At 41.1% G+C, this 22,431-nt stretch overlaps 1 protein-coding gene across 1 annotated transcript in view; it reads left to right on the top strand.

The window, feature by feature from the left end:
* Positions 1–22,072, top strand: part of wdr36 (WD repeat domain 36) — a 29,011-nt gene extending 6,939 nt beyond the window's left edge. Inside the window, exons 8-23 of the mRNA XM_048259922.1 lie at positions 1,993–2,168; positions 2,612–2,732; positions 2,858–2,923; positions 3,085–3,168; positions 3,606–3,760; positions 5,814–5,928; positions 6,944–7,109; positions 7,752–7,860; positions 7,999–8,078; positions 9,472–9,579; positions 11,034–11,131; positions 13,297–13,442; positions 15,703–15,819; positions 16,087–16,168; positions 16,636–16,823; positions 21,609–22,072. Of these exons, the coding sequence (XP_048115879.1) occupies positions 1,993–2,168; positions 2,612–2,732; positions 2,858–2,923; positions 3,085–3,168; positions 3,606–3,760; positions 5,814–5,928; positions 6,944–7,109; positions 7,752–7,860; positions 7,999–8,078; positions 9,472–9,579; positions 11,034–11,131; positions 13,297–13,442; positions 15,703–15,819; positions 16,087–16,168; positions 16,636–16,823; positions 21,609–21,758 (1,961 nt within the window). The 3' untranslated portion in view covers positions 21,759–22,072. The remainder of the gene's footprint in view (positions 1–1,992; positions 2,169–2,611; positions 2,733–2,857; positions 2,924–3,084; positions 3,169–3,605; positions 3,761–5,813; positions 5,929–6,943; positions 7,110–7,751; positions 7,861–7,998; positions 8,079–9,471; positions 9,580–11,033; positions 11,132–13,296; positions 13,443–15,702; positions 15,820–16,086; positions 16,169–16,635; positions 16,824–21,608) is intronic.
* Positions 22,073–22,431: the final 359 nt, after the last annotated feature.

Raw genomic sequence — 22,431 nt, 5'->3', positions numbered from 1 at the left:
TCATTAATCTTTTATTTTAACTGTTGTTGCTATGGTGTTAGAAAAATGATTCCAAATATCCATTATATATCCAAATTCCAGATATAGGCTACATGCGTGGGAATGTTTTGTTTAGTGTAGAGTAGTAGTTGTATCACACAGGATTTCAACATGGCTTTTAGTAGAGAGTGTATTAGTAGCCTAACTGTACGTACACACCGCCGCCGACTTGAGCTTCCAAAGAAGCTCGGATCGCCCTGTCAAGGACGCTTGTCAAAAAAGTACAAGGAAGCTTTGGACGCTTTGGCCGCTCTGACGTGAGAGCATTCTTCTTCATAGCTCATTACTATAAAGTTGACTGACTTTCAACTTTCTGCTTGATGCTCAAGACGCCCAAGTCGCTCAAGACGCCCAAAACGTGATGCCGTGACGCCGGATTTGCCGCTTCTTGCAGCTGAGAGAAGCCGGCTTCCATTAAAAATGAATGACTTCCTGAATCTTTGGAAGCTCAAGTCGGCGGCGGTGTGTATGTACAGCAATGCCAATCCACAGTGTTCAAAATGTACTCTGTCTACAAGACAATCGTCTTGGATATTTGGTTTTGGCAGTGGCCTTGTTCAGGATGACTCGATTATCACTGGATCCCATCTTCCAAACTGTCGTCAAGTCCTCAGGTGCTTCATGTGGTATCTTTCGGATGGTCCATCAGAAAACAGAACAAAGTGGGAATCAGCAAATATCGTGTGAATGTGAAGTGATAATGACTGATCGGATTATAGTATAAACGGCAACTTTCAAATATGATGTGTATTTTACAGCGACTTGGTGGGCACATATATATTGTTTTCCAGCCTTCAAATTTGGTACTGGGAAAACCCATGACCGCAAGCTTTTATTGATAGTTTACTTTCATGCTGTTTATTGAAAATGCCTGGCAAAAGCAATTTTTATTGCATCTTCCAACAACAACAACATGTTCCATTTATATAGCGCTTTTCTCAACACTCAAAGCGCTTCACATGAGAAGGGGGACCTCACTAACCACCACCAATGTGTAGCACCCACCTGGGTAATGCACGGCAGCCATTATGTGCCAGAACGCTCACCACACACCAGCTTGAGGTGGAGAGTGAGGGAGTGAATGAGCAAATTAAAGTGGGGGATGATTAGGGGCCAGATTGAATGAGCCAGGTTGGAAATTTAGCCAGGAGTAGGGGAACCCCCTACTCTTTGTGATAAGTGCCATGGGATCTTTAATGACCACAGTGAGTCAGGACCTCATCCGAAGGACGGCATTTCCTAAAGTACAGTGTCCCCGTCACTGCACTGGGGCATTGGGATCAATCTTTTTGGCCAGAGGGAAGAGTGCCACCTACTGATCACCCACCAACACCACTTCCAGCAGCAACCTAGTTTTTCCAAGGAGGTCTCCCATCCAAGTACTAGCCAGGCCAACACCTGCTTGGCTTCAGTAATTCAGCTAAGACAAGGTATCCGTTGGTCTGGCTGCTCCCCCAAAATGTACACTACTGCCATATCTCAGGAAGTAATAAAGATAGAGACACACAACTCATACCAAATGATGCGGAAAGTCCATATTTATATTCAACTTCCATTGATATTATAGGGCTAGACCCATTAGTTTTGGCGTTATTTAAGAAAAATGTTATTTTCAGCCTAGCTTTATGGACGTGAAAACTTCAGAGGCTCGTTGGGCCACCTAAACATCAATAGAAATTCAATAAAATTTCTCATGGAAGTTTTATTTGGTTAATGGAACAAAATTATTCTAGGGACAGATTGATTTTCAATTTTTTTTCAAAAAGTGAGGCGGATGATGCACCCTAGTGATCGGATAGATGTTTTTACAAAAGAGTGAGAGATCATGGTGACTGTCCTTAACAATAAATACTTACAGTTTTACAGTTAACTGTTGTACCTGTGCATTTGAAAATATTTTTTCTATAGGACAGTCATATACTGTATAAGTCAAATAATTATTATGTCTGGTAGATGGGCATCCAATAATGGCCGCCGGAAGTCCTGTTGGTCACATTGGATTGTGGGATCTGGAGGAAAAGAAGCTGATTGGTCAGATGAGAGATGCCCATGACACAGCTATTGCTGGTTTGACCTTCCTCCTCAATGAACCCCTCCTCATCACCAATGGTGCCGACAATGCCATCAGGGTTGGTGTCTTCCATTCAGAGTCTGACAAGTAACAGTTGGTACAGTACTCAATTCTGTAAATGGAAAAGAAACAAAATGACTTAAGACAAAACATACACTATGCCAGCCTATCAAGACATTCCTCACTTCCGTGCTCTTGAGGCAATGTCATTAAATTTGCATATCAATAATGAGATATCGGTCATTTTTGCCTGAATAATGGGCTGTACCTCTAAATTGGTGAAATAAATAACTTTTTTTTTTTCAGGCATGTTTTTGTAAGTAGCTTGTTTTTATAATGGCACTACTTTGTCAAATATAACTTAGATGCCTGAAATGCATCAGATGGCTAGTTGCAACGGTTTTATCAATGCCAACTGTGTCATATGGGAAGCCTAATTGTCTGTTACTTGAGTTACTTGATCAGGATCAGGAGATGAAACGTCATCTTTAACGTTGGCAGGTGTGGATATTTGACACTCCGGGAGCCGAGGGCCGTCTGCTCCGCTGTCGCCTTGGACACAGCGCCCCACCAACCAAGATTCTTCACCACGGCCGCAATGGCCAAACGATTCTTAGCGCGGGTTGGTTTCGCAGCCGGCTGCTTCATGAAGTCCTCTTTTATAACCTGTTTATAAACAATGTGTTTGATTTGCCCGTGTATTATTAGTTGTGTGAATGCGTTTATGGTTTTATTTCTTTCCTCAAGGTCAAGATGGCACGCTGCAGTCCTTTTCTATTGTTCATGAGCGATTCAATAAGAGTTTGGGGCATGGTAAGAATTCTGGACATTGTGTTTTCAGTTGAATAAGAAAAAGGACAACATTGATTAGATGGCCCTAACCAAATACCTGGATTCATGAAACTTAGGTTTGGTCTTTGGGAATGTGAAAATGCATGCATAGTTTTGCATATTGGCTTTATTTTTTTCAATAGGAACTCTTAATAAGAAGAAAGCCAAAAAGAAAGGCTTGAAATATGACACAGCGAAGCTGCCAGCCATCACATCATTTGCTTCAGGTACAATATTTTTGGACCAACACCTTTGGCACTTAACATGCATGCATGCAAGCATGGCCATTTCTTAATTTCTTACAAAGTCTTGACCTAGTATTTAGAGCTTGTTAGAGATTGTGTGTAACTACCATTGTGGAGTATTAAGTGTAGCCTGTTTCTTCCCTGCTGGATATCATTAAGATTTAGTCATTTAGCTGACGCTAAAGCGACTTACAACAATGAAGGTACTATAAAGGTACAGTGGCACAAGGATATTGTTAGTGTAGCCATAAGTACTAGTCGCATAGAACACAATAACAGTTCAAGTCGAGGGAGGGAGACGAGGGATAGTCAGGATGGGGAAGAAGGTAGTGGTAAGTGCTTGATTAAGCATGTCCAGCAGTTTGTAGTTCTAGGAGAGGAGGTACTCTCGAAAGTTCATATTATCTGCGCTGTTGCAGAGTGCGCTCGGCAGAGCGACTGGGATGGCATCGTGGCATGCCATCGTGGCCTCGTCGTCGCCACAACCTGGAACCACCAGAAGGGCTCAATGGGCGCGCACAAACTGGAGCCGGACCGCTTCCACCACAACCGGGCCCTGAATGTGCACGGCACGGTCAGTATGCACTCCCTGGCTACTAAGGCTGGCTGATATTTTTACTGCATGCCTATATATATATATATATATATATATATATATATATATATATATATATATAATATATACAGTATGTGTGTGATATGTACACATACATATATACACATACATATACATATTATATATATATATATATATATATATATATATATATATCCTTTTTCTTGGACAGTGTGCCGACAGTGTGCTACCTGCACATACACCAAAATTATCCATCTGAGGATTGGCTGTCTTTCTCAGAAGATTTGTTTTTCAGTGATTTGCTTTCAAATCACGCCCGTCAGTAAAAATAATAATGTCAGACTAAATCTAAGACAAAAAACGTCACGTCTGCCAGCATTACTCAAAGTCCTAATTCTGGTGAAACATAAATAGCCTCTGTTGAGGTAGCCTGGGCATTTGCCATTTGCTGTATTTCACTTATTGAAGTTTTGTTTGCCTGGCTGTTTGAAAATGAGTCCACACAGGCAATACAGAAACTCTTGTGCTCATCTGAAGACAAGTTGTATTTAATGTAATGAATTTTTAAAATGCAATGCTTTTTGTTGTCCAGTTTTTCCTTTTCCACTCTTGACTCCCCGACTATTGCCAGTGTTGCACCACTTTGCTGTAAACCAAAATTCTCACGGTTGAACCCTAATATTTGCAGCCCGTAATCATGGGTGAAAAAACCTGTTTGGGTAGGGTTCCCACAGTCATGGAAAACCTGGAAAAGTCATGGAATTATAATATCAAATTTTCAGGGTATTCTTTGAAAGTTTTGGAATAGTCATGACATTTCATAGGGACGTAGGTAGGAGATAGCATACATCATGTCACAGAATATGATTGCTTCCTTCGTTTATCCAGTCTCATCACATTTAATAAATGTTCAACCTATGGGGTAAATTAAGCAATGTGAAGGCTGTGAAAAGTCATGGAAATTTTTGCAGTGAAAATGGATTGGTACCCTGTCCATACAATTCAAGTGACGACTAACCCAAACTAACTAATTAACTTATTACGCCAACATTTCAAGGCTATTTCAAAACTTGTAAAATATGAACTCACATACACCTAATCATAGTAACGTTAAAATGTAACGTTGTAATAGAGTTTTATCACATGTAGCATGCCTGTGGTTCACAACTTTTCATGCCAGGCCCCCCTTGTCGTCTTGATTTACACTTCTAACTGACCACTTGTGATCTCACATTTGTAAAACAATTTAAACAGTCCCATAGTGATGACGGTCATCTCAGATGTTGAACAAGGGGTGGGATTTTCCAATGAACTTTGTTCAGGGTTCTTAGTCCATTTTTTCAGTCTGACCTCACAATTTGGGAACCCCTGTCATCACATCTATTTGTACATTTATTAATTTTAGCAGACGCTTTTTATCCAAAGCGACTTATACTTGTCAATTATATTACAAGGGCCACTGTCCCAGGAGCAACTCGGGGCACAATGTTGTAAGGCGGGTATTGAACCTACAACTTTTCAGGGGACACCACCCCCAATATTATGGTATGCAATGTATTTACTTAGGAATGAAAAAATTGAGAAAATTGTGCTTGGCCGCCGTTTTGAAGGGTGATCTTGACTGAGGTTAACTTGGTGTTTTCTGCCCCAAGTGTTTTGGAAAACGCCAGTGTAACAGCTTACTTCACTATTTTCTACCTGTAGTGGGGTTACACGGGCCAGTACAAGCCGTTGTCAGTTTTACATTGCCATTTTATTGCCATTGTCACATTAGCTTATGTTGTCATAGTTTCACATTGTCATAGTTCTTGAGTTTAGATCTATGAGTGGGATGAACGACAGGGAGTCTGACTATCTCTTTCTGTTCCAATGTCTGTCTCTCTATCTGTCTGTCTCTCTCTCTCTCGTACTCTCTTTATTACTCTCTTACTCTCTCTTACTCTCTCTCTTACTCTCGGTCTTAATCTCTCCCTCTCTCTTTCTTACGCTCACTCTCTCTCTCTCTTTCTTTCTTACTCTCACTCTCTTGCTCTCTCCTTCCTTCCTGCAGGCTGTAGATATTTCCTCATGTGGGAACTTTGTGGTGGTGGCTGTCTCTACCGGGCACATTGACACGTACAACCTGCAGTCTGGCCTCCACAGAGGTCAATATGGGAAAGACAAAGGTTAGTGTTTAGCTCCTATGCCTACCTTAAAACAGACACATAATGATAACGTTAACGACAAAAAAGTATCGTTCTAGCTAAGATGAATGACAATGTTCACACATAAACTATAATGATAACAACATGAAGAATAATGTTGTTGGGGATCACTTTGACAGTGTCAGTGTCACAGATGACAGTGATTTTGAGAATAGTAAAAATCTGCCAATGAGAATCCATCAAATTTTAGGTTCACCCAAATTTTGTGTCGCCTTTAACGCCACAATTTAAGGTCATCTTTTTATCGCTCTCCATATACATTCTCTATATACATTCAATTTTATGTGAATGATAAATGATTTTAAACAAGAATAAGGTGTAGGTAAATGTTTGTCTTTATTTGAAGCACAATTATATATAAAAATAACTGCTAACATGTTACTGGCCAGGCTTTGACCGCACTCTTTGCAGTACAGTGCATTGTGTTCTCTATTTTGTTATACCATAGCCTGGGAAACTGGTCTGACCAGTTTTTTCCTGAATGCATATATTTTTGCCTTTTTTAGTTTGAGTTTCAAGCTCTATCTCTGTCTCTGAGTCGCTTGCTATCTTCGGCCTGTTGTCAGAGCATGGACCGGGAATGACAGTATTGGGCGGAACAGTAGTCCTACTTTTCCTAACGGAAAAAACTCTCTGTGGGTCTATTTCTCTTCATTTTCTGTCATCTGTTTTGTCACATTTATTTCCTTTATCCATTGCTGATTCTCTTGTGTTCACGGAGAGACAACAGATGCTAGGAAAGTCTAGGCACTCACCTTTATGATGTTAGGTGCACCAGTGGGACCCAGGAAAAATGTTAGTCGCACCCTTAGTGACTTGTGCGACCAAATTGATCGCACTCTAGAGCACTGTCAACACAAGGAGAGAATTTCCTTATTGTCGGTCAGTGTGGACGTTAGTGTCGTTATTGTTAAAGTTATCTTTATAGTTATCGTTCCTGGTGTGAATGGCCCTTTACCTCCTCACTCTCTTCTAGCTCATGCCGGCCCGGTGCGTGGTGTGGCTATTGACGGGCTCAACCAGCTGACTATTAGTGCCGGAGCTGACCATCTCCTCAAGATCTGGAAGTTCAAGAGCCATGAGCTTCTCCACACACTGAGCTTAGAGTCCTCACCAGCCTCTACGCTGCTGCACAGGGAGAGGTAATCAGGAGGACTTTTGTCTGGTTTTTGTGCCGTTGTGTGCTTGTTTGCTTACTACACGTTGGCGATAAGTGAGGTAACTTCACTGTAAAGCGCTTTTGGTGCCTTGATAAAGCACCATACAAATGCAAGTTGTTGTTGCTTTGTGATCTTTTAATCTGTACGTATGTAAAGGCATTGAAATTGAATAATTGACTGACTTTTTGACAAAATAAGTCCTGAAAAATGTTCTCTTGTGACTAGAATAAGCAGTGCTGCTTTTATTTAAAGATGGCGTCTGCAAGCACTTTTTTTCCAAGTGGTTCCGACTTTAGAAACAAATACAGCTGTCACATTCAGTGAATTACTCTTCATGGTTCTCTTGCCGTCCGTTCTGTGTGTACGCAAGCTAAAAAACAACTAGTGTTCGTATATGTACACAATCCCGGCATTATAAATGTTAAACAAACAAGGTGGGAATTCCAGCAAATCAACAGGTTTGATTGGATTGATATGGTTGGCTGTGAGGCTCCAGAGTGGTGAAATAAGATTGGCTTCGAGGCCCATGGGATGTAATATGATTAGCTGTGAGGGTCCAGTATCAATAGCCAGAATTGCTGACTGTGCCTTTAAGATCTTGTTCTATCCTGCTACTCTCCCCAGTGGAATGCTAGCCATTGCTTTGGACGACTTCACTGTCAACGTCCTGGACATCGAGACCAAAAGAATCGTCCGCAAGTTCTCAGGACATCGTGGGCAGATCAATGACTTGGTAGCTCCCACTCTGTCTTCCACTCACTCGCTCATTTTTATCTCTATCTGTCTCTCTCATTCTTTCTCTGTTTCTGTCTCACTGATGCACTTCTCTTGGACACTAAGGACTTTCCCTGTTTCTTATCACTCCTGGCAGACGTATAGCCCAGATGGCCGCTGGTTGATAACGGCTTCCATGGACTGCACCATCCGTACCTGGGACCTCCCCTCTGGCTGGTAAGGGGTTCTGTGCGTGTTTGTGTGTTTGTATATATCTCACTTTCTCCCTCAGTGCAATTTCGAAAGAATTTTCACTGTCTTGATATCAGTCGATCTGAGTGCATGGCAGGAATGGTGCACTGAACCAGAGGAGGGCAGGCACCAACCCCTCAATGTATTGGTTGCTGCGGTGGTAGGGCAGATTTATGAAACTTTGTTTGAACTTGCTGATGAACAGTTTGTAACATTCATCTTTGTTGGTGTCTTAAGCCTCTATTGATGGGACAGTGGAGGTCATTAGAAGGGGTAGGTGGGAGAGAGATGGGGAGTGCAAACCTTAAAATCCTAAATCCTAATCCTAAAAAGTCTGCCATATGGATCTTGCATTGTTGAAGTCTTTAAGACAACCAAGACTTTCTTTCATAATTTAAATGTAAGGTGATGGGATACTGCTCTATAGTGCACTGCAATGACCATAGATAAACACTGAGGTAAGTCTCAACTGCATTGTACACGTTTCGGTCAGTACAAACAGCAGTAGTCTTCCAACCAAAATTCTTCTCTTCTCTCGTCTGTGTAGGTGGAATGGAATAGATTATGTTGTTGTTCTCTTCTACAGATAATGTTTCATTGTGTGCATTTCTGCAGCATGATACAGTTTCCACTTGACTTGACATAATCTCGCTATCCAAGTGGAAAAGGCTGCTAAGTTATCATTCAGTTATTGGGCTCAGTCTGTGTCATACAGTAGAAATGTTTTTGGAAAGGTTGTCAATGAAAATGTTTTGATGTTATTCTTAAATCCATGTGTGATGTGGTTTTCTCATCAGGAGGAGGTTGAAGATGCTGTAATTTCCTGACCGCATTAGCTATAGCCAGTCGCCCCATGCTTTTGATGTTGTTTTTCAGATTGAACACGGTTTTCCTATGTTATCTAGATGACCTTTTATGTTAAATTGACCAACATTCAGACTCAGCGAGAAGGGTGACCTCACTTATGATTAAGGGCTTTATTATCAGCGCTGTCAGGGAGTTCTCTCGCGTTGTCACTCTCTGACTACGGAATCCCCCGATCGGGTCCACTGGGCCAAGACAAACCTGTGGTTAAAACTTCTCTTATCTCGGCATGTCTAGTTTCATCTCTCCTGTATGCTCACATTATCAATTTATTTTCTCTTGAAGTCTCTCTTCAATTTCAAATTCCAATACGTTCCATTGGTATCACTGTACAGTATTACAACATTGCTAAAACAATGCCATGAACATATGAAGTTTAAACATAAAAAAGAGAAAAATATTTAACATGAAGTAGTGCAAGTAGGTTATAAAAACAAACACACAAATTAATAAAATAATAATAACACACTTTCTTTGTCTCCTCTCTCCTCCATCTTACGTGGTCTCTTTTCAGTTTAGTGGACTGCTTTCTGGTGGACGCTGCAGCAGTAAGCCTCACAATGTCCCCCACAGGAAATTTCCTGGCGTCCTCTCACGTCGACAACCTGGGTATCTTCTTATGGTGAGAACTCATCAATGCAGGGGACAGTGTGTGTGTGTGTGTGTGTGTGTGTGTGTGTGTGTGTGTGTGTGTGTGTGTGTGTGTGTGTGTGTGTGTGTGTGTGTGTGTGTGTGTGTGTGTGTGTGTGTGTGTGTGTGTGTGTGTGTGTGTGTGTGTGTGCGCATGCGCTGACATTTGGAAGTAGAATTTCAATCTGAGCCTAAGACTGACCCCTCAACTTTCAAACTAACACACGGAAGTAAAATTTCAATAAGCTTTAATCTTTTTTTTAATTGAATCTACAGTTCAGTGTTTACTACATGGGTCCTTATAAGTATATATACTTTTTTGATCCCGTGAGGGGAAATTTGGTCTCTGCATTTAACCCAATCGGTGAATTAGTGAAACACAAACAGCACACAGTGAGGTGAAGCACACACTAATCCCGGTGCAGTGAGCTGCCTGCTTCAACGGCGGCGCTCGGGTAGCAGTGAGGGGTTAGGTGCCTTGCTCAAGGGCACTTCAGCCGTGGCCCACTGGTCGGGGCTCGAACCGGCAACCCTCCGGTTACAAGACCAGAGTCTTGTTTTTATTATTTAAAAATTATATAAAAGCTCATCATCAAAATGGTGCAAAAAAAGGCCATTAATGTATAAAGCACATTTCATACTAAAGCTATTCAATGAATAAAAGCTAAATTAAGAGATGAAAACAAGAAAAGATGAAAATATGATTAAAAGAAAGAAAAGTACATCAAATACATTAATTAAAAGAATCTGCAAAAAATAGAATGAAAACATTGGGCACCAATATTGAATCTGGAACACACAGTTAATAAGATGACTGTGCTGCGGAAACTGTGGTTATTGTGATGCCGGGTGCAATGCTGGGTGCAATGAAGCAGAAATTGGCTGAGTAATTTGTAGCCTTTCTTTAACATCTTGAAGAACACGATTGGAAGTTGACGTTAAATGAAAAGTCGGTCATCTATGATTTTCATGAAATTGAGTGACTGAAGGAATTCATGTACTGTGGACTTCCTCATCTGAACTTCATGCACTGACCCACCTCTGTTGGTGTGGTGGGTGGTGTTGCGTGGTATTAGATTAGCAAGATGTTTTTCTCAGTAATGAAATTACACTACATTAGTTTGTGCTGGGCGATATTAACCAAATTAAACGTGTAATACGAATCAGAGCCTAGTGTGTTAAGTAAACAAAAATAGTACAGTGCATTTGATCAGTTGGGAACAGATAAGACTTAAATCTAGACTTGAAACTGGCTACAGTTGGACAGGGTAGGCATAGGACAGTAAGCTGTTTTTCTTTTAACATCTACTAGACATCATTAATGATCATTTTAAGATTTAAAAAAATAAAAAATAAAAAATTCTCAAGTTACCGGTCATAGTACTAAATTAAAAGTGGTGATTGATAAACACATTTTGAATGTTGTGTTGTTTCATTTTAATCCAGGTCAAACAGTACCTTGTGCAGTGTGGTGTCACTGCGCCCCCTACCTGCAGACTATGAGCCTGCAGTTGTCATGCTGCCTGGGACATTCCCCAGTCATGGTAGGTCAATAGAAAAGCATACATGATGCACAATGAACAACATAGACCTCTGAAGTTTGCCTACAAAACCATCTTTGCCCATATAAGGAGGTTTGGTATCTTGCGATTTTTTTCTATGGGAAAATAACATGAGGATTTTAAATTATCACACCTATTAAACTCTAGCGGGGACAAAGAAATCTAAAATGCAGACTTTTTGCTTTACACACTTTTGTCCTCTGCCTTCGAGTGGGTACTGTGATCTTCGGTATGTTAAGACGGCGAACTTTGATTTTTGCTACCCTAGAGCTTGCAATACAACTTGCCATAGGTAGGCTTCAATAATGAATTATATATATATGTCCTTAAATGGGCAAAGATGGCAGCTTTGGCTTCTTTTTGTAGGCGAACTTCAAAGGTCTATTCTAGCTTGTTGAGCAGGTCAGTTGTAAGGCCCTTACAGGGGCACATTGATGATTGTAAAGTCTACATTGTGAAAGTTTTTGTTGTGATTTACCAGGTATTCATCTACATTACGTATAATTTATTAGTTTGTATCAGCAACAAAATTATTTATTACCACAAGACTAAGTTTCCTTAAAATATGGATGTTTTAAGTTAACATTTTAGAACCTTGATGAAGGCTGTTTGCTGAAACCTGAATCGTCCTGAATACGATGTAACGGTATGAAAATTTAACCTCACGGTCATAGTGACCAAAATTATCACGGTTTTCGGTATTATCACAGTATTTCTAAAAGTGTGTTCAATATGTTCAGAAAGCACTAAAAGGCCTACACAAGCTAAAATAAGTTTAAAAAAGTGTCCCATTCACTTTTTTCTTCATGTTTAATTGGCTATGTGCTTATAGCTTAACTTACCCTACCATAACTTGGAGTTTGCTATTTCTGTTATTTAGATCCAATGAGTGAGACCAAAGTAAGTGTTTGAAATAAAACTTTAGGCTACTGTATTCTCCTGATAACGTGAGTGGAATGGATTTAATGTGGACGCGAACATAATAAGATGCAGAGTGGCTACATAATACAGTGCACATTTTGCAGTGAAAATGTTCCGCCTTTTAAAATCAGGTGTAGCCTAATCCGAATCGTAGTTAAAACCATCAATCAGACAACAGAATCAGTATGGTACCAGTTTTGTTTCATTGTTATCGTCAACATTTTTATCGCGGTTTACCATTATACCGGTAATCGTTACATCCCTAGTCCTGAATAGAGCCCGACCAATAATGGGATTTTAATTCCAGTTTCCAATTCCAGTTTCGATATTTGAGGATTTCAAAAACCAATAAACAATAAATTGTCCTATATTTATTCAACACAATGCAAAAATCTAATCTAATATCTAGATTATTGAAAAAATCTGATTCTTTTTTTTTTTTTTAACCATTAACAGCATTAAACAATACAAAAATGCTGAAAATTGCAAAATGTAAGATAATGTCCATACTCTCATATGACTAGCGGCTTGAACACCTGTCACCTGTGACTCTTCTGCAGAATGGCTCTGTTGCTTGTTGATTGGCGCCCATGTTAACAGGTTACAACTGCCTCCACGGTAACCGTGTCTCAGACGCGGCTTGAACTAAGCTGCAACCGCGACTCCGCTAGAAAATAGAAGGGATGCCTATTTTTCTGTTTCATGCAAGCGCTTCTGTGCAGGAATATATTGAAAAGAACTCCATATTAAGGAGTGTGTGCGGTCCATATTAAAGGTTGTATCAGCGATAGCGGGGATACGTCACTTCTGTTGATGTTCAAACAAAACAGAGAGCTAGCTCGCTACTCCTTCCCCCTCCCTCCCGTGCAATTAAAACTCTCCTAAACGCACATCTCGTTGGTTATTGGCTGAAACACTTTATTTTGCCTTTGAGTGGGTTGCCAACCCTTGTTGGTAGCAATTGTTTTTGTACAGATCTCGGAGCCTAAGCTGCTTACAGAGATGCGTTTTTTTTGACGGCCTGCTTATGGGGCAGACAGCTAGCGAATCGTTAGGAAAGATTAGACGAATGTGATCATTTATGTTTGGGCCTTGTTTGGGCCTGAAATCGCTGATACAACCATTAAGTCAACTTTTAAGCAGAGATTCTCAGAGATTGTTTTCTCACCTGAGCCGTCACTAGCTAGCTTCAGCACAGTCATATTTTCCTGTGTTTTGTTTGGTAGACGATGAAGATGAGGAAGAGGAGGACATGGACAGCTCTGAGCTGGCCGATTACATCTCTCCAGCGCAGCTTGACCAGCACCTCATCACCCTCTCCCTGCTGCCTGACTCACGCTGGAAGAACCTGCTCCATCTTGATGTCATCAAGGTGTGTGTGTGTGTGTGTGTGTGCGCGCGTATGTGTTAGGGATGCAACGGTACGCGGAATGTTATTGAACCGAAGGATACGATAAAATAAACAAAAGAAACGTTCGCTACCAAGTCTCTCAAATGTATCTTAAGTGAAACTACACATCAGATGGTTCTACTTAAGTTTAATGTGTTCTTGCAGCCCATTCTTTCCATGTTTAATGTTTAATGGAAATCGGCCGGTAGCTTGGCGTCGTCCTTATAGATAGATAAACTATGAAAACCGCACCAAAAACACACTTAATATCTCCCAGATAGGCTAATAATAAAAGCTGGAGTCACATTTCCGGGTGTATTTGGTTACTGTCTTAGGATTCTGTCACGATGGAAAATTGTTACAGTGTCATAGTCAGTTATATTCAATAATATCAGCTACAGTACCCTTCAGAATTATTCGACTCAAAACGGGTATAGAAAATTATCTTTTGGTGATTTATTGTAATTTTATTCTGAGAAAAAGGGAAATCTCATGAAGAAATAAATAATTTAAACAAAAACATCTTTCTGATATTACAATAAATCACCAAAAGATTACTTTTTATACCTGTTTTGTTTACCAAAGGTGCCAATAATTCTGGAGGGTACTGTATAATGTCCCCTCCATACACATTTAGGCAAGGCAATTTTATGTATATAGCGCATTTCTTACCAAGGCAGTTCAATGTGCTTTACATCATCAGTAGGCCTAACATCAGTGAGAGGAATTTAAAATATATTGGCACAGACACCCCAGCTCTCTCCACTGATAGTTGCACAAAGCAATTGAAAACTAAGGAAAAAAAATGTAGTTAATTGTTTAAATCTGTGTTTTTTTATATATATAGTAAAATACCGAAACTGTTACTGTGGCCCAAAAACTGTGATATGTATGGGATCGTGGGAACACTGTACCGTTGCATCCCGTGTGTGTTTGGGGGGACACGGGGAAATGGGGACATAATCATGTATGTGTGTATCTCTCTCCGTCTGTGTGTGCACATGCAAAATGAGGTTACAGTCGTGTTGTGTGTTGTGTGATCACACTTATGCTGAAAAACAGAAGGTGTCAGATGGAGATGATTCTCCATCTCGTGTCTGTCTCTCCGTTTCTCTTTCCCACTCTTTTTTTTTACACACCAAGTGTTCACACCAACCAGACAAATTATTCTTGTTAAACTGAGGGGAAACCATCAAGTAACTACCTCTCAGTGAACTACAAAGCAAACTTAAACTTACCTCATATCACACAATATATACAAGTCTCAGCCCCGCTCTTTATTAGCATATCCTTTTCTTAAGTTCCAGTCCTTCCTGGCAGTACAGTAATTTCCTGTGTTTTAGCCGCATTGTGTATAAGCCGCAGGACAGTGTTAAAAGAAACAAAACCATATTAACTGCCCCCGTGTATTAAACTCATAGCTGAAGGAATTTGCCAAAATCAATGTATAAGCCGCAGCTAATAGTTGGGAAATTACGGTATGGATATGGAATGGATAGCTTCTGAACAAAACTAAGTATGCTGTTAAATGCTACTCAGAATTAAGGCTGTTTTATGCTTCTGTGTCGACTCCATGCATTGACTACGCCGCTGCCTCTGTGCCGGCGAAGTTCTGCGTCGCCTGTGTCTACGTCGCTCACTACAGAAACGATAGTCAGAATGGCAAACTCCATTGGCTGCCGTGCTGAAATATTAATTTTATTTGTTTGGGCTTCTCTTGCTTAGATTTTGTAAAAGTTATCCAGAAATATACTATATAGAAATAGACCAAACATTATTGGACATAGACAAACGGATAACCCTGTTATTGTAACCAAAATATGTCTGAGCTTATTTGCAAAGCTTATGTCAGTGAACTAGCATGTTGCTACTCCCCACAGTAGGCTGCTTGAAGCAGCAGCTATCAACACACAGGGCGAGTTGACCAATCACAGTTCTTGCAGTCTGCGTTGTAGTCTGAATCGCCTCTACGCAAAGTTAGAATTTTTTGGTGGTGCGCGTCAGGCGACGGCGGAGGGTTTGGAGGGGGAACACGGCGACGCACAGGGTTTTCTGGGGCTACGCCGTCGATTCGACGCAGAAAGATAAAACAGCCTTTAGTCTTTATTGCTGCATGTTTACTGCGGTTCTTTAGAAGCCTCTGTGAAACGGCCTCACGTCTTTTCATTAAGGGTTTTGAATGATATTCTCAGCCAGATGAATGAACTAATGAATGTATGTGTGGTTAATAATATTATCACAGAAAAGAAACAAGCCCAAGGAGCCTCCCAAAGTGCCGAAGGCGGCACCCTTCTTCATTCCCACCCTCCCTGGCCTGGTGCCCCAGTTTGCTCTCCCGGAGGCCCCCCAGGAAGATCAGGTGAGAGACTCACTCACACACACACACACACACACACTAAACACAGACACACGCTCAACACAGACACACAAACACTTTCTCAACAAAGAGACAGTTAACATCTGTAGTGCTTAGACTCCCCAACATTGTCCACTTAAAACAGGCACGCAAACTGTGAATTACAACTTTTATCAGTCGCTTTGCAAAATGACTTGTGTTGCCATGTATATTTGTTTAGGCTTTATATTTATTGTGTATGATATGCTGAGATTCTGTTTCTCTTTTCAGTCCAAAGTCTTTAATTTTGGAGTTCTGGCCCAAAAGTCCCCATTCTACGTGCAGTTGGAGAAGGCTTTGCTTAGCAACAACTGTAAGTGAAACTCCAAGTCAGGTCACTGACATTGGTCTGATGACTGTTCCATCATTGTTTCATCACTGTTCTGTTCGCCTAACTACGATCAGTGGAACTGACTACGCCAGACGTGATAGCGGTGCGAATGTTCGAAAAACATAGACCAGTCTTCAGTTACGCGTCCATTGTAGCCCCCCTGTAAGAGTAAATTACCATGTAATTGTTTGAAAAAATGAATGTTAACATAGAATTGCACTGATAAATTATAAGTAAATTTCATGTGTGTGGGAATGTGTTAATCAGTTAACAACAGATGGCAGATTCACTGAGGACTAAATACTCATTGAGGAAAAGTCCTTTCCTCCATTCTTTGATACTCCTCCCATTCTCTCCCTCACTATTCCCCACCCCTGCAAAGTTGAGAGCTCTGACTGTGTTTATTACATGTAATGAATAGGACTTTTATTTGTTTGTTCTGTTCCCAGACAATGAGCCCCTGAATCTGCTGAAGGAGATGGGCCCTTCGGCCATCGACACCGAGCTACGCAGCCTGGCCCCTGACATGGGCGGAGACGTGGACACTCTGACGGCCTTCCTCAGGTTGATCAGCAGCATGTTGGACTCCAGGAGGGACTTTGATCTCGCCCAGGCCTACCTGGCCCTCTTCCTAAAGGTACCGCACTGCCGTGACGCAGAACCTCACCAAACAAAAATTGCCCGAGTTAGTGGACCTTTTTCACAGCAGCCATTAGCCACGTTTACATGGACACTTTTAATCTGATTAGAAATGGAATAATGGCTCAATCAGTGGAATAATGGCTCAATATTCCGCTCCTATTCCAATTGAACAGCCATGTAAACAATCAATCGGATTGTCTGCTGTATCTTCTGAAGGAAAAGGAGTCAACAACTGCTATTCCGATCAAAGATTCTAAAGCGCTTGAGAGCACCTGAGGCATAAAATTTTTTTTTATTGGGTTCCGGTTTCCGACCGACCCTGTCAATTTATGTGCGACCCAAATTTATTTTATGAGCTTGGGGAAGAAATAACACTAAATACATTAAATAAATCCACAAATAAAAGGCAAACTATAATTACATTAATTACCCCTTGCGTTATGTATAGGGATGAGCGTATTCTCTCTTTACAAAGTAGCCTATGCACAGCTGTTCACGAAGAAGACGATTGTTTTCGTCCACTTACCAAGGCACTCCCGCACTTTGTCCAAACACCGCAACTTTTTCGCAAATTTGGCCAATCATCGTAGTTTCACCGTGAAATTTCACCTACCACAACAGTCCCTCGTGCAGAATATTGAGCCAGATGGCACACTTACTTCTGCACCTTCTGCATATGACACCAAAGACTGCCCTAACGTGTTCGTTCCTCTACAGTTTTGATGACAATAAATAGAAGGCTAACGTTAATGAACTGCTTACTTGCATCTCTCAACCTGGTGTTGCTAACCTACCTAGGCTATGAAAGTAAGTTAATTAAGGCCTACTTGGTTTACTGACATTTGAGTAGGCTATGCAACCCATTGGCAAACGTTTACCTGTATATGTCCTTTTAGCTTATGTCATGTTTGCTAGCTTGTGGGCTTAGTTTGAGTAGTGCTACCAAAATCATAGAAATTAATAAAATTGCAAGACATTTACCTCTTCTATGATCCAAGAATGATTTTATTCGAGTTGTTTTTTTAACATTTATTTTAACTAATGACATAGAAGACATTCCCAATTGCATCCACATATCGTAACGCACTATGCAAAAAGTGATTTACACTCATAGCCGAACACAGTGAGATGCAAGCCTTCCAATCCACTCAGAAATGTAATTAGGCTACTCTCACGTCCTTAAAGGGGCAGGCAGTCAATTAGACGTACACCACCAATGTAATGACATTAAACAGAAGTGTAGTCAAATAGTTTAAATCAATATGAAATTACTAGATACTTGGCTATTAGTAATTATGCAGGCCACAGACTATGAATTATTAAAAAGATATGAACTTAATATGAATTACAAAATATATGAATGTATTGAAACATATGACATGATGCCATCTCTAGGTGACTGTCTTTTTTGGACAGTTCTACGAAAGGTTATACTGCTTTGTGAATTACCTCTGTCAAAGCATTTTCACAAATAAAGTAGGCCTACTTTGATTTTCTGTAATCGATAGATAGATAGATAGATAGATAGATAGATAGATAGATAGATAGATAGATAGATACTTTATTGATCCTCAAGGGGAAATTCAAGGGTCTCGGTAGCATACAGACATAACACACAACATGCACTTACAGCAGAAGTGGTAAACATAAGTGTAAGTATAAACATATAACTAAACTCCACTGTACAATAAAGACAGTAGAAGATAAGACAGATAAGAAAACTAACAAAACTAAAAACTAAATACACTATATAAGTTAAATTAAGAAAGTCCAATGTGCTTGAGGGTGATCAAGCATAAGACGCTTGTAGTGACAGGGCCAGGACTGGTGATGTGCTAAAGGGAGTGAGTGTCATGGTGAAGGTGCAAACAGTAGTCCAGCCATAGTCCTTAGTTATGTGTGCCTGGCAAGGTGCTCATGAGAGTGAGTGAGTGTCATGGTGAAGGTGCAAAAAGTAGTCCAACAGTGCAACAGTGCAAGAGTAAGGTCTAGGGACCAGCATAAATAATATAGACAAATAGGGGAGTAAAGTGTAATGTAGACAAGGTAAAATAAAAAACTATTTCAGTGCAAGAACAGGTTGAGGTAATAGGGTTATAGCCATTCATTCATTCAGTATTGTATCAGAAGCCTGACCGCAGCCATTGATCATGTGTGCTAATATAGCATGAAAAAAACAGTGTAGCAGTAAAACAGAAGAGAAAACATTAGGCTGTGTACAATAGTAGAACAGTAGTAAAACAGTAGTAAGCAGTAGTGGGCAGTCAGTACTCAAAAAACATGGACATGGAGAGGCAGACCGACTAAGCAGAGAAGTCTATCTCTCCTCTTCCCTTTAGTGAGGCATTGTACAGTTCAATGGCCCTAGGAACAAATGACTTCCTCAGCCTTTCAGTTGTGCATGGCAGTGAGCGAAGTCTCCAGCTGATCAAGCTCTTTTGGTTTTTGATTGTGCTGTAGAGCGGATGACATTCATTGTCCAAGATGTTGATCAGTTTGTTTAGGGTCCTTTTGTCAGATATTGAAGTGATGCACTCCAGTTCAGCTCCCACTACAGAGCCAGCCTTCCTTACCAGCCTATCAAGTCGCCCAGCATCCTTCTTCTTTGTGCTTCCTCCCCAGCATATTACTGCATAGAAGAGGGCGCTGGCCACAACAGACTGATAGAACATCCTGAGGAGCTTGCTGCACACATTGAAGGACCGCAGCCTCCTCAGGAAGTACAGCCTGCCTGCTCTGACCTTTCTTGTAGAGTGCATCAGTGTTGGTTGACCAGTCCAGTTTATTGTCCAGGTGGAGACCCAGATACTTGTAGGTGCTTACCACCTCCACATTGACCCCATCAATGGAGACTGGTAGCAGAGCGGGCTTAGACCTTCGGAAATCCACCACCATCTCCTTGGTCTTTGAAGTGTTTAGTTGAAGGTGATTGAGTTTGCACCACTGCACAAAGTCCTCCACCAGGCTCCTGTACTCCTCCTCTTGCTCGTCCCTGATACACCCCACAATTGCAGTGTCATCAGAAAACTTCTGCATGTGGCATGACTCGGTGTTGTAGCGGAAGTCAGATGTGTACAGGGTGAACAGGACTGGAGAGAGGCAGTTCTTCAGTCTGACGAACTGTGGTCGCTCGGTCAGGTAATCTGTAATCCAGGTTACCAGGTGAGCGTCCACACCCATCTGCAAGAGCTTGTCTCCCAGTCTGAGGGGTTGGATGGTGTTAAAAGCACTTGAGAAATCAAAGAACATGATTCTCACAGCACTTTTCCCCTTGTCAAGGTGAGAATGTGTCCTGTGTAGAAGATAAGTGATGGCATCGTCCACGCCCACTTTCTCCTGGTATGCAAACTGTAAAGGGTCTAGTGCATGGCGTACCTGGGGTCTGAGCATACCTAAGACCAGCCGCTCCATTGTTTTCATCACATGTGATGTTAGAGCGACAGGCCTGAAGTCATTAAGCTCGCTGGGGTGTGGTTTCTTGGGAACGGGGGTGAGACATGATGTCTTCCACAGTGTTGGAACTTGTCCGAGACGTAGACTCCAGTTGAAGATGTGCTTCAGTGGCTCCCCCAGTTAATCCTTACTGTTTACCTTTGATTATCCTTTTTTAATAAGCATCAAGATTATCAGTGTGAGTTAGGTCTTACTAACCTTAATTGCCCTAAATTTAAAAAAAAAAAAAATCGCAACTATTTTTGCAATTTTCACTTCCTCCCGCAATTTCTCCACAAGAAACAGCTAAAAACACCGCAACTGACAACCAACAGGAACCAAACCTTTTTTTTGTTTATGCCTGATTTGTTTATGCCTGTAAACAGACGGCACACATTTTTTCAATCAGAATAGTTTAACCGGAAAGGCAAAAAAAACTGTCCATGTAAACCCACCTACTCTGACATGAAACAGTAGGGCAAGCTCTGAGCAAATAGCTCTGGAGTAAATATGAAACAGAGAGTTATGTTTCAGTGAGGGGTCAGGGTTGATTCCACAAAGTATTGCTATTTTTTCATAGAGTTTCATAGTGCTTCTATGAGGTTGCTAATTCTTACTGCTTATTGCTTGGTTGCCAGTCAAACTCCATGATTTCACCAAATTGCAGCATGTGGAAGTCAACTCAGTTGTGAGGTCCTAAGTGACTTCCCCTCCCTTAGCTGTAACACCACCCCAAAACTCCTGCTATGACAGCAGTGTCCAACAGGTGGCAGCAGAGACAACCATATGGTTAGATTTTGAAGTGAATTGTGTAACATGGCATTTTTGTCAGTCACCCACTATTGTGGGAGTTCTAGGAATGAGCTGATATATCTCGCTTAAATATCCCAGAATCAGCCTTGCAGACATTTATCTTTACCTTTTGAATGAATTAATTTACATAGTTAATTAGGAAGATGCATTGAATATGCTTATAATGCTTTCTAAATGTAAAATATAATTCTCACAGTGTGGGCTACAGTTTCTGTCAGTGTTACAGGTGATGTTAATTCAGGGTGACTCATGTCTGTAGCTGGAACACAGGAATGCTTTTCTTTCTTTTTTGTCCCCCGTAATAAAAATATTAATAAAGAGCCTGTGAGAGTGGATGAGCAACCTCAGCTTCTCTTCTGCTGTCGTTTGTGCTCCTTCCCTGATTCAGGGTCTCCACACAAAAGTCAGGACTCCAGCCAATGAATGCGTTATGACTCATAGCTCACAGTTTATTACGGTAGCGACGGCAGCTCACAATGTGTTTGTGTTTTTTTTTTATTATTATTTATTTGTTTGTCTTGTTGTTTTTGTTCAGCTGCACCTCCGCCTGCTGTCGACGGAGCCCACGCTGATGCAGGAGGCGGCACAGGTCTCGCAGAGGCTGGAGGAGACCTGGAGCCACACACAGACTCAGCTCAACCAGAGCCTGTGCTTACTGCAGTACATGAAGAGTGCCTTACTATAAACACACATGCTCACACATGATGAATGCACACTTGCACACACATACAGGGAGATGCTCACATTCACACATATGCACACACACACACACACACACACACACACACACACACACACACACACACACACACACACACACACACACACACACACACACACACACACACACACACACCCCCACTATCACCCCCTGCCCCCTCACATATGCTCCCTGCGTTGTAACTGCAAGAAGTGGTTGCATGCAGTCCTCATTTTTGTATTGGCGCGTTTTTTATATTGTGCTAACTGTGTAATATAAATATAAATATTGAATGGTAATTATGAGTATGATGTCATTTTGTCATATCATTTTCCTATTTCAAATGCTTCTGTTTTTTGTTTTTTTTGTCAAAACAGAATTCTTTTCCCTTAGTATTAATTATGCCATTGGGTGGCATAGTGTGATTTTATCCTGTCTCTGAACAGGCAGTAATGATAGTATGTCAAAGACAGGAACTGTCATGAAATATAAGTGCTTACGGTCACAGTGATGGTCACATTCTTTCATGTTAGCTGCTGAGTATCCAGCTTTTCAGGCACGCTGCCAGCATGTGTAATTGCAATGACAGAAATATTTTAGCATAGTGCTGAGGATGAGTTCATTCAGTTCTATGCTAGATTCTCAAAATCGCTGCTGG

This window comes from Alosa alosa, chromosome 12 (assembly GCF_017589495.1).
Source record: "Alosa alosa isolate M-15738 ecotype Scorff River chromosome 12, AALO_Geno_1.1, whole genome shotgun sequence".
NCBI lineage: Eukaryota > Metazoa > Chordata > Actinopteri > Clupeiformes > Clupeidae > Alosa > Alosa alosa.
This window is presented reverse-complemented; position numbering and strand designations above follow the sequence as displayed.